Here is an 11588-nt window from a genome sequence, read left to right as displayed (position 1 = left end):
GGCGGCGGCGGCGGCTTGTCTCCTCATCGCCTCCCCTCCGCCCTCCCAACCGGCAACGCCGGCCTGCCCGGCCCACCCGAGTCACCTCCAGAGGGCCCTGGGGACAGACCGGGCGCGCGCGTCGGGCGAGAGAGCCACACTGGGGCGCACAGTGCTGGCCGCCGCCGCCCCTTCAGCAGCCGCGCACAGCGCCCCAGGGCCGCCGCCAAGCGCCGGGCCCCAGCAAGCGCTGCTCGGCCAGCCCCCTCCACCCCGCGCTCATTACCCCGTGTAGCTGGAGCAGCCCCGCACGGAGCATGCGCGCCGCGGAGCGGGCCGGAGCTTTTGTTTTTGTTTCAACTCGGATGATGACAGCCATACATCTCAACAAAGAAACGTTTCTTTGCTGCATCCACTAGGCTTGGTTTCTATGGGGAGGATTCATCCCTTCAACACATATTCTTTAAAGGAGCCAACTCAGCATTTCCTGGGACCCTGGGACTGCATGGGACAGGTGGGGACGTACCTGCTAGCATCAGGGCTCGGATGCACTCCGTTCGGCCCTGCATGGCGGCTTTCATCAGGGCCGTGAACCCAAACACGTTCCTCCTTTCAAGGTCAAGACCGGGGAAATAGTTCAACAAGTAGTTGGTGACGGTGACGTGCCCTGCAAAGAGAAATGCACACATGTATGGACCACACTCCACAAAGAGCGGGCATTCCAGCGGCCTTCCTACACAGAGGGAAATGTGGCATGGTGTGTGTGTGTGTGTGTGTGTGTGTGTGTGTGTTTGCCTCTCAGGCCGCAAAAGATAATTCTCAGGAGTCCAGGAAACAAGAAGACAGAGGGCCCTGCCCCGGCCATGCCGTTGCTGCCTCTGGTTCATTATTCCCTCCTGCCAAGCCACTTGGAAGTCCAGCTGTCCCATCAACCTGTTGAGGAGGGAATGTGGGGAGCAGGGACACTGCGGGGGTGGCATGGGCAAACCCGAGCTGGCCTGACGCAGACGCTGGCTGGTCAGTGGGGAGGCCCTGCATGCTGTCGGCACCCAGGAGGAGATGCTGATGCAAAACAGAAGATGAACCTCGGAGCCATTTCCCGGAACTCCAGAGCCTCAGGGAGGAGAAAGTCTTCATCTCATCATCATAACAACAGGATATGCCAGTGCACACTGCCACCCTATCACAGCTCAGAGGGCTCCCTCTCTCCCTCTCTCCCTCCCTCCCTCTCTCTCTCTCTCTCTCTCTCTCTCTCTCTCTCTCTCTCACACACACACACACACACACACACACACACACACACACAGAGGCAGGGAACCCAGGGAGTATTGCTACCCAGACCCTTATCCATAAACCCAAGCAGGTAAGAATATTCATTTCAGAATATAGATTTCTCCCCTTTATCATCTCACACTTCCAAAAAAGGGCCTGATTTTCTGCTCACTCCCAGAGGGTTTTCAAAAAGCCCACACACTCTTGGATAGCGGTGAACAAGGAGAACATCACGTAACAAGCAATGCTCCCAGAATGCTCCTGGCTCACCCACAGAAAGATCCTCAAACGACTCTTGTGCCACATAAAGAGTCTCTGGGGTCAAATGCCCATGCTGCCCGAAGCCCACTGGCCACATTTATTAAGTCCTCGAGTGAAATGACACACCACCCTCCCCCGCCCCGAGACTCTTTAGTCCCTTAGAGCAGGGTGTCAACCTTGGCACTGTTGACACCTGGGCCCGGATTGGTCTTTGTTGTAGGGCTGTTCTGTGCAGTGTGGGATGGTTAGCAGCATCCCTGGGCTCTACCCACTAGATGTCAGTAGCTACCATACCCCTCCTCCCTCCCAGGTATGACAACCAAAAATGTGTCCAGACGTTGCCAAATATCCCCTATGGGGGCAAAATCACCCCTGTTGAGAGCCACTGTCCTAGAGGCTCAGATTTCAGGACTAAGGTGGGAGATGGCTTCCTCTCCTGCTTACCTTCTCCCTGATCCCTGACCCGCCAGCCTGCCTCTTGGTTGCCATTTCCATCCTGGCCCTAATCGCGACGGCTAACACACCTCGGGAGGGTGGACAGTCTGCAGAAGCTCTCACCTGAGCCTGGATGGAGGGCCTGGGGACCCAGCCTCCATCCTTACACGCCGAGGACTGGCTCGGAAATCCCGCCGACATCCCCACCCCGTACATGTCCCCCGGAAGCCCCACTGTCAGAGCAGCAGGTGTGATGCCTGGTGCACACTGCACTGCGACTTCTGCTGCTAACTGGGCACCACTAGCTCCTCGCAGGGAGGCCTCTGCACCACGGAGAAGCCAGGACCCCTGAGGCTCCGTCCCCGGCTGCTATCAGGAAGCACAATGGGTGAGACTGGACACATGGCAGAGGAGGTGAGGCCTTCTCCGGAGGGCGGGCAGCCATGGGACACAAGGTGCTCCCGAGATGCAGCCCCCCTTGCCCTGCAGACTGGGAGGCCGAGGGAGCGGAGGCCCGCAGCACAGCATCGTGGAGACCCCACCCCTCCCCTGCCGCAGCGACGTCTCCTGGGCCTCCATCCGGGTCCTGCCAGTGCTGTGCACAGCCACCAGTAACTCCTCCCACAGCGGGAGCTCTGTCCCCGCATCGCACGCCGACCGAGACAGACAGAGTGCAGGTGGGGACCCAGTTACCCTCCTTGAATGGCACCCAGACACTGCAGGCTGCTGGCCAAGCAGCAGTGCATCCTTCTCCTCAACCTCCAAGTTAAAAGTGAAACAAGGAACAGAAACTAGAGTGTGGGCTTCTCCAGAAGTGTTATCCCCTCACCATGGACCTCAGCCCACCTCCTGAACTCATCGCAAAAATCATGTAGCTTTCTGACTTTCTGAGATAAGCACTGACTAATATAATCGTGTCAGGGGGTTAACAAGCCAGAAGCAAATGGGTGGGACCTTCCCGCTCTGTGACTCACAGGCTCCAACCAGCAGCTGACACTTTTTGAGTCATTCACACCACTTTGCTTTCTGCTCTCCTTTACAGAGCACACCCCCACCAGGGGATGATGCTGTCTGTCAGGTGCCCAAAGCAGCTTAACTGCTCTAAACTGTTGGAGCAGGGGCGGGGGAGGGGAGTCCTTTGATCTCAGTTGGGTTTGTAGTCCAGCTAAACACTTTGCAGCACCTGTCAGTTAGGTTTAGCCAGGGTCATAGTGAAACGAATTGCAATTCGTTTAGAGCCGTTTCTTTAAAAACGTGAAAGAGCGTGGCCGCCGTATTTTCAGCACGATGTCCTTTGCACCGACATATCCTAAACACTCTGAACAGGCGGGGAGAGAAAAAACTGACAATCCACAAAACAAACGGCCCACTATACAGATCTGTTCTGCATGTTATGTAGAGATCAGAAAAACCAATGTGCAGTCCGAGTACTCGTTCTGACTACTGACTACAGGCTTGAGCTGTCAGTGACCCATGAAATCACTCTCAGCTCCCCACTGGCTTTCCCAGAATGACAGAACAATACCTGTTATCACGAAACAACCTCGCTCAACTGAAATCAAGGATGGACCCAGTGCTGCTAAGAATGAATAGATATTAACCTGAATAGATATTAACCTTTCTTCTTTACTTATTTATTTTTATTTTATTTTTTTTTGCAGTACGCGGGGCTCTCACTGTTGTGGCCTCTCCCGTTGTGGAGCACAGGCTCCGGACGCGCAGGCTCAGCGGCCATGGCTCACGGGCCCAGCCGCTCCACGGTATGTGGGATCCTCCCAGACTGGGGCATGAACCCGTGTCCCCTGCATCAGCAGGCGGACTCTCAACCACTGCGCCACCAGGGAAGCCCAACCTTTCTTCTTTAAATCATGTCAATTAACCAAAAGGAGCTTTTTTCTTTTTCTTCAGTAAGATAGATAGATAGATGATAGGAAGAACACAGCCTTCCTTGCATAACAGAATGTGCCCCATATGGAAATCTAGTTTGAGCCTAGTCCAACTTTGACCGTATGGTATAGGATTTGGTTCCTGAAGTCCTCAGAGTGGACTTAACGAGTGGGCTGACCACACAGAGCTAAAGAACATCCTCCACCGACCCCATGAGCCTTACCCTGCCTAAGAGAAGGGCTTAAGCAGCCCAGGGAATAAGTTAATTCTTGATGACATAGCTTCAGTGGAGTAACTAAATGGCCATGCAGACAGAGAACTGAGTACTTAAGAGAGCTGGCTCTGAGAACACTCAAATTCAAGCCCCCAGCCTGCCACTTAAAATCTGGGTGAGCCTGGGGAGGTAGGTCAACTTCACTGAGTCTCTGTTTCCACATCTGGAAAATGGGAGATAATATCAACCTCACAATTGTGAAAATGACAGGAGATAAGGTGTTGTATAAAAAGGACCTAACAGACAAATTTCTGGGCAGAAAACCTCCAAAAAACTTATGCACTTGCTCCACTCCCAAGGAGGTGACACATAAGCACCCACTCGTTCTCTTGTGGGCTGTGCACAGAGACTCCCCTCCCAAGAGTAGACTGTGTTGGGGATGGCGGTGGAGCGGTAATCTCACAAGAGAGAAGTGTGGCCAGCATGACCTCAGCCCAGTGATCAGGGTCAACGGTCATGTCCAGAGCCCGCGCCGACAAAGATTCTCTGCCTGATCAAACTTCACTCAGGCTCCTGAATCTTCTCCCCAGGCCCACCTGTGCCCTTCCTTGTAAAATCTCATTTTAGCAATAACCCTGCTAATAAGTCAGTTTAACGAGAACCACCCTCATCCCCACTGTGCTATCTGGTCATTCCTCATCCTTCACCAGCCCCCAGGTGACATCTGATCACCCTCGCCTGTCTTCAGCAAGAATCTTGTTAGGTCGGTTTGGCCGGAATCTCCCTTATGTTTCCTCTTAGTCATTTCCCGTCCCCAGACCCCAACCCTGCTCCTTGGCTATAAACACCCACATATCCATGCTGCAGTCAGAGTTGAGCTTACCCTCTCCCCTGGTGCAAAACCCCATTGTGTGGTATGGCCCTCATACCTATCAAGATGATTTTTGAATAAAGTCTGCCTGACCATCTCTAACAGGTGTCATTGAACATTTCTTTTTCTTTAACAAACCCTTTCATATGATGTCATGCAAACGGCACTTTCCTCTGTAGTCCTCCTTTGAAAAACCTGCAACTCCACTCTAATCATGCAAAAACACCAGACACACACAAACTGAGGGACACTCTACCTGACGAGTACCTGACAAGCACTCCCCAGACTGTGAAAGTCATAAAGTCTGAGAAACTGTCACAACCAAGAGGAGCATGAGGGGACATGACAACAAAATGTCACATGGGATCCTAGCTGGGATCTTGGAACAGAAAGAGGACATTAGGGGAAAACTGAGGAAGTCTGAATAAAAAAATGGACTTGAGTTAATAACAAAAATGCATTGAGGAGATTGGTTCAAGATGGCAGAGTACAAGGACGTGCGCTCACTCCCTCCGCGAGGGCACCGGAATCACAACTGCTCAACAGTCATCAACAGGAAGACACTGGAACTCACCAAAAAAGATACCCCACATCCAAAGACAAAGGAGAAGCCACAATGAGATGGCAGGAGGGGCGCAATCACAATAAAATCAAATCCCGTAACCGCTGGGTGGGTGACTCACAAACTGGAGAACAATTATACCACAGAAGCCTGCCCACTGGAGTGAAGGTTCTGAGCCCCACGTCAGGCTTCCCAACCTGGGGGTCTGGCAACGGGAGGAGGAATCCCCAGAGCATCAGACTTTGAAGGCTAGTGGGATTTGATTGCAGGACTTCGACAGGACTGGGGGAAACAGAGACTCCACTCTTGGAGGGAACACATAAAGTAGTGTGTGCATCGGGACCCAGGGGAAGGAGCAGTGACCCCATAGGAGACTGAACCAGACCTACCTGCTAGTGTTGGAGGGTCTCCTGCAGAGGTGGGGGTGGCTGTGGCTCACCATGGGGACAAGAAAACTGGCAAGGAAACTCCTTGGCATGAGCCCTCCCAGAGTCCACCATTAGCCCCAACAAAGAGCCGGGTAGGCTCCAGTGCTGAGTCACCTCAGGCCAAACAACCAACAGGGAGGGAACTCAGCCCCAGGAATCAGCAGACAAGCAGATTAAAGTTTTACTGAGCTCTTCCCACCAGAGCAACACCCAGCTCTACCCACCACCAGTCCCTCCCATCAGGAAGCTTGCACAAGCCTCTTAGACAGCCTCATCCATCAGAGGGCAAACAGCAGAAGCAAGAAGAACTACAATCCTGCAGCCTGTGGAATGAAAACCACATTCACTGAAAGATAGACAAAATGAAAAGGCAGAGGGCTATGTACCAGATGAAGGAACAACTAAATGAAGTGAAGATAGGCAACCTTCCAGGAAAAGAAGTCAGAATAATGATAGTGAAAATGATCCAGGACCTCAGAAAAAAAATGGAGGCAAAGATTGAGAAGATGCAAGAAATGTTGAACAAAGACCTACAAGAATTAAAGAACAAACACCTAGAAGAATTAAAGGACAAACAAACACAGATGAACAATACAGTAACTGAAATCAAAAATACACTAGAAGGAATCAATAGCAGAATAGCTGAGGCAGAAGAACAGATAAGTGACCTGGAAGACAGAATGGTGGAATTCACTGCCACAGAACAGAATAAAGAAAGGAGAAAGAAAAGAAATGAAGACAGCCTAAGAGACCTCTAGGATAACATTAAACACAGCAACATTTGCATTATAGGGGGTCCCAGAAGGAGAAGAGAGAGAGAAAGGACCCAAGAAAATATTTAGAGATTATAGTCGAAAATTTCCCTAACATGGGAAAAGAAATAGCCACTCAAGTACAGGAAGCACAGAGTCCCAGGCAGGATAAACCCAAGGAGAAACATGCCAAGACACATAGTAATCAAATTGACAAAAATTAAAGACAAAGAAAAATTATTAAAGGCAACAAGGGAAAAACAACAAATAACATGCAAGGGAACTCCCATAAGGTAAACATGTGACCTTTCAGCAGACACTCTGCAAGCCAGAAGAGAGTGTCAGGACATATTTAAAGTGATGAAAGGGAAGAAACTACAACCAAGATCACTCTACCCAGCAAGGATCTCATTCAGATTTGACGGAGAAATCAAAAGCTTTACAGACAAGCAAAAGCTAAGAGAATTCAGCACCACCAAACCAGCTCTACAACAAATGCTAAAGGAACTTCTCTAGGCAGGAAACACAAGAAAAGAAAAAGACCTACAAAAACAAACCCAAAACAATTAAGAAAATGGTAGTAGGAACATACATATCGATAATTACCTTAAACGTGAACGGATTAAATGCTTCAACCAAAAGACACAGGCTTGCTGAATGGATACAAAAACAAGACCCATATATATGCTGTCTACAAGACACCCACTTCAAACCTAAGGACACATACAGACTGAAAGTGAGGGGATGGAAAAACATATTCCATATAATGGAAATCAAAAGAAAGCTGGAGTAGCAATTCACATATCAGATAAAATAGACATTAAAATAAAGAATGTTACAAGAGACAAGGAAGGACACTACGTAATGATCAAGGGATCAATCCAAGAAGAAGATATAACAATTATAAATACATAATATGCACCCAACATAGGAGCACCTCAGTACATAAGGCAAATGCTAACAGCTATGAAGGAGGAAATGGACAGTAACACAATAGTGGGGAACTTTAACACCTCACTTGCACCAATGGACAGATCATCCAGACAAAAAATTAATAAGGAAACACAAGCTTTAAATGACACAATAGACCAGATAGATTTAATTGATATTTATAGGACATTCCATCCGAAAACAACAGATTACATTTTCTTCTCAAGTGCACATGGAACATTCTCCAGAATAGATCACTTCCTGGGTCACAAATCAAGCCTCAGTAAATTTAAGAAAATTGAAATCATATCAAGCATCTTTTCTGACCACAACGCTATGAGATTAGAAATCAATTACAGGGGGAAAAAAGTAAAAAAAAAAAAAAAACATGAACACATGGAGGTTAAACAATATGTTACTAAATAACCAAGAGATCACTGAAGAAATCAAAGAGGAAATCAAAAAATACCTAGACACAAATGACAATGAAAACAGGACAATCCAAAACCTATGGGATGCAGCAAAAGCTGTTCTAAGAAGGAAGTTTATAGCAATACAGTCCTATCTCAAGAAACAAGAAAAATTTCAAATAAACAATCTAACCTTACACCTAATGGAACTAGAGAAGGTAGAACAAACAAAACCCAAAGTTAGTAGAAGGAAAGAAATCATAAAGATCAGAGCAGAAATAAATGAAATAGAAACAAAGAAAATAGCAAAGATCAATAAAATTAAAAGCTGGTTCCTTGAGAAGATAAACAAAACTGATAAACCATTAGCCAGACTCATCAAGAAAAAGAGGGAGAGGACTCAAATCAATAAAACTAGAAATGAAACAGGAGAAGTTACAACAGACACCGCACAAATACAAAGCATCCTAAGAGACTACTACAAGCAACTCTATGCCAATAAAATGGACAACCTGGAAGAAATGGACAAATTCTTAGAAAGCTATAACCTGCCAAGAATGAACCAGGATGAAATAGAAAACATGAACAGACCAACAAGTAATGAAATTGAACCTGTGGTTAAAAACCTTCCTGCAAACAAAAGTCCAGGACCAGATGGCTTCACAGGTGAATTTTATGAAACATTTAGAGAAGAGCTAACACCCATCCTTCTCAAACTCTTCCAAAAAATTGCAGAGGAAGGAACACTCCCAAACTCATTCTACAAGGCCACCATCACCCTGATGCCTAAACCAGACAAAGATACTACAAAAGAAGAAAATTACAGACCAATATCACTGATGAATATAGACGCAAAACTCCTCAACAAAATACTAGCAATCAGAATCCAACAACACACTAAAAGGATCATACACCATGATCAAGTGGGATTTATCCCAGGGATGCAAGGATTCTTCAATATACGCAAATCAATCAACGTGATACACCATATTAACAAACTGAAGAAGAAAAACCATATGATCATCTCAGTAGATGGAGAAAAAGCTTTTGACAAAATTCAACACCGATTTATGATAAAACCTCCCCAGAAAGTGGGCATAGAGGGAACCTAACTCAGCATAATAAAGGCTATATACGACAAACCCACAGCAAACATCATTCTCAAGGGTGAAAAACTGAAAGCATTTCCTCTAAGATCAGGAACAAGACAAGGATGTCCACTATCACCACTATTATTCAACATAGTTTTGGAAGTCCTAGCCACAGCAATCAGAGAAGGAAAAGAAATAAAAGGAATACAAATTGGAAAAGAAGAATTAAAGCTGTCACTGTTTGACATGGTACTATACATAGAGAATCCTAAAGATGCCACCAGAAAACTACTAGAGCTAATCAATGAATTTGGTAAAGTTGCAGGATACAAAATTAATGCACAGAAATCTCTTGCATTCCTATATGCTAACAATGAAAGATCAGAAAGAGAAATTAAGGAAAGAATCCCATTCATCATTGCAACAAAAAGAATAAAATACCTAGGAATAAACCTACCTAACGAGGTAAAAGACCTGTTGTCAGAAAACTATAAGACACTGATGAAAGAAATCAGAGATGACACAAACAGATGGAGAGATATACCATGTTCTTGGATTGGAAGAATCAATATTGTGAAAATGACTATACTACCCAAAGCAATCTACAGATTCAATGCAATCCCTATCAAATTACCAATGGCATTATTCACAGAACTAGAACAAAGAATTTTACAATTTGTGTAGAAACACAAAAGACCCCGAATAGTCAAAGCAATCTTGAGAAAGAGAAACGGAGCTTGAGGAATCAGGATCCCAGACTTCAGACTATACTACATAGCTACAGTCATCAAGACAGTATGGTACTGGCACAAAAACAGAAAGAGAGATCACTGGAACAGGACAGAAAGCCCAGAGATAAACCAACCCACCTATGGTCAACTAATCTGACAAAGGAGGCAAGAATATACAATGGAGAAAAGACAGCCTCTTCAATAAGTGGTTCTGGGAGAACTACATGTAAAAGAATGAAATTATAACGCTTCCTAACACTATACACAGACAAAAAAACCCCTCAAAATGGATTAGAGACCAGACACTATAAAACTCTTAGAGGAAAACATAGGAAGAACACACTTTGACATAAATCACAGAAAGTCTTTTTTGAACCCACCTCCTAGAATAATGGAAATAAAAACAAAAATAAACAAATGGGACCTAATGAAACTTAAAAGCTTTTTCACAGCAAGGAAACTATAAACAAGATGAAAAGACAACCCTCAGAATGGGAGAAAATATTTGCAAACAAATCAATGGACAAAGGATTAATCTCCAAAAAATATAAACAGCTCATGCAGCTCAATATTAAAAAAACAAACAACCCAATCCAAAAATGGGCAGAAGACCTAAATAGACATTTCTCCAAAGAAGACCTACAGATGGCCAAGGGCACATGAAAAGCTGCTCAACATCACTAATTATTAGAAAAATGCAAATCAAAACTACAATGAGGTATCACCTCACACTGGTTAGAATGGGCACCATCAGAAAATCTACGAACAACAGATGCTGGATAAGGTATGGAGAAAAGGGAACCGTCTTGCACTGTTGGTGGGAATGTAAATTGATACAGCCACTATGGAGAACAGTATGGAGGTTACTTAAGAAACTAAAAACAGAACTACCATATGACCCAGCAATCCCACTACTAGGCATATACCCAGAGAAAACCATAATTCCAAACGACACATGCACCCCAGTGTTTGTTGCAGCACTATTTACAATAGCCAGGTCATGGAAGCCACCTAAATGCCCACTGACAGATGAATGGGTAAAGGAGATGTGGTACATATATACAATGGAATATTACTCAGCCAAAAAAAAGGAACGAAATTGGGTCATTTGTAGAGACGTGGATGGACCCAGAGACTGCCATACAGAATGAAGTCAGTCAGAAAGAGAAAAACAAATATCGTATATTAACACATATATGTGGAATCTAGAAAAAAGGTACAGATGAACCAGTTTGCAAGGCAGAAATAGAGACACAGATGTAGAGAACAAATGTATGGACACCAAGGGGGGAAGAGGGGGTGGGGGTGGGGGTGTGATGAATTGGGAGATTGGGATCGACATGTATACGCTAATATGTATAAAATAGATAACTAATTAGAACCTGCTGTATAAAAAAATAAAATAAAATTCAGAAAAAAATGCGTCAATATGGGTTTATTTGTTCTGTGCAAGGTATCATCCTAGTGTAAGAGCCTAACGAAAGGGGAAACCAGGTGTGGGGTATACGGGAATTCTCTGCACAATCTTTACAGTTTTTCTGTAAGTCTGAACTATTCTAAAATCAAAAGTTCATCTTATGAAAGGGAGATCTAGTCTAGGGCACTCGATAAGGCTACAAGGTAGGGACGATGGTTCTTGACTGGCTGCCGGGTGTGGATCCCGTCCACACCGTCCACAAGCCTCACCAGTGCTGGGGGAGGCGGGGTGCTCACCGAGTGGGTGTGCAATGGACAGAGGAGATGGTGGCCAGCCCCCGGGGAGGGC

At 46.0% G+C, this 11588-nt stretch overlaps 1 protein-coding gene across 1 annotated transcript in view; it reads right to left on the bottom strand.

Annotated features, from left to right (window-relative positions):
- The window catches only part of ANKRD33B (ankyrin repeat domain 33B), an 85851-nt gene that overhangs the window by 14397 nt on the left and 59866 nt on the right, over positions 1–11588 (bottom strand). Inside the window, exon 3 of the mRNA XM_007456444.1 lies at positions 506–646. Within this exon, the coding sequence (XP_007456506.1) occupies positions 506–646 (141 nt within the window). The remainder of the gene's footprint in view (positions 1–505; positions 647–11588) is intronic.

The sequence above is a fragment of the Lipotes vexillifer genome, unplaced genomic scaffold (genome assembly GCF_000442215.2).
Source record: "Lipotes vexillifer unplaced genomic scaffold, Lipotes_vexillifer_v1.1 scaffold458, whole genome shotgun sequence".
In the NCBI taxonomy this organism is placed as follows: domain Eukaryota; kingdom Metazoa; phylum Chordata; class Mammalia; order Artiodactyla; family Lipotidae; genus Lipotes; species Lipotes vexillifer.
This window is presented reverse-complemented; position numbering and strand designations above follow the sequence as displayed.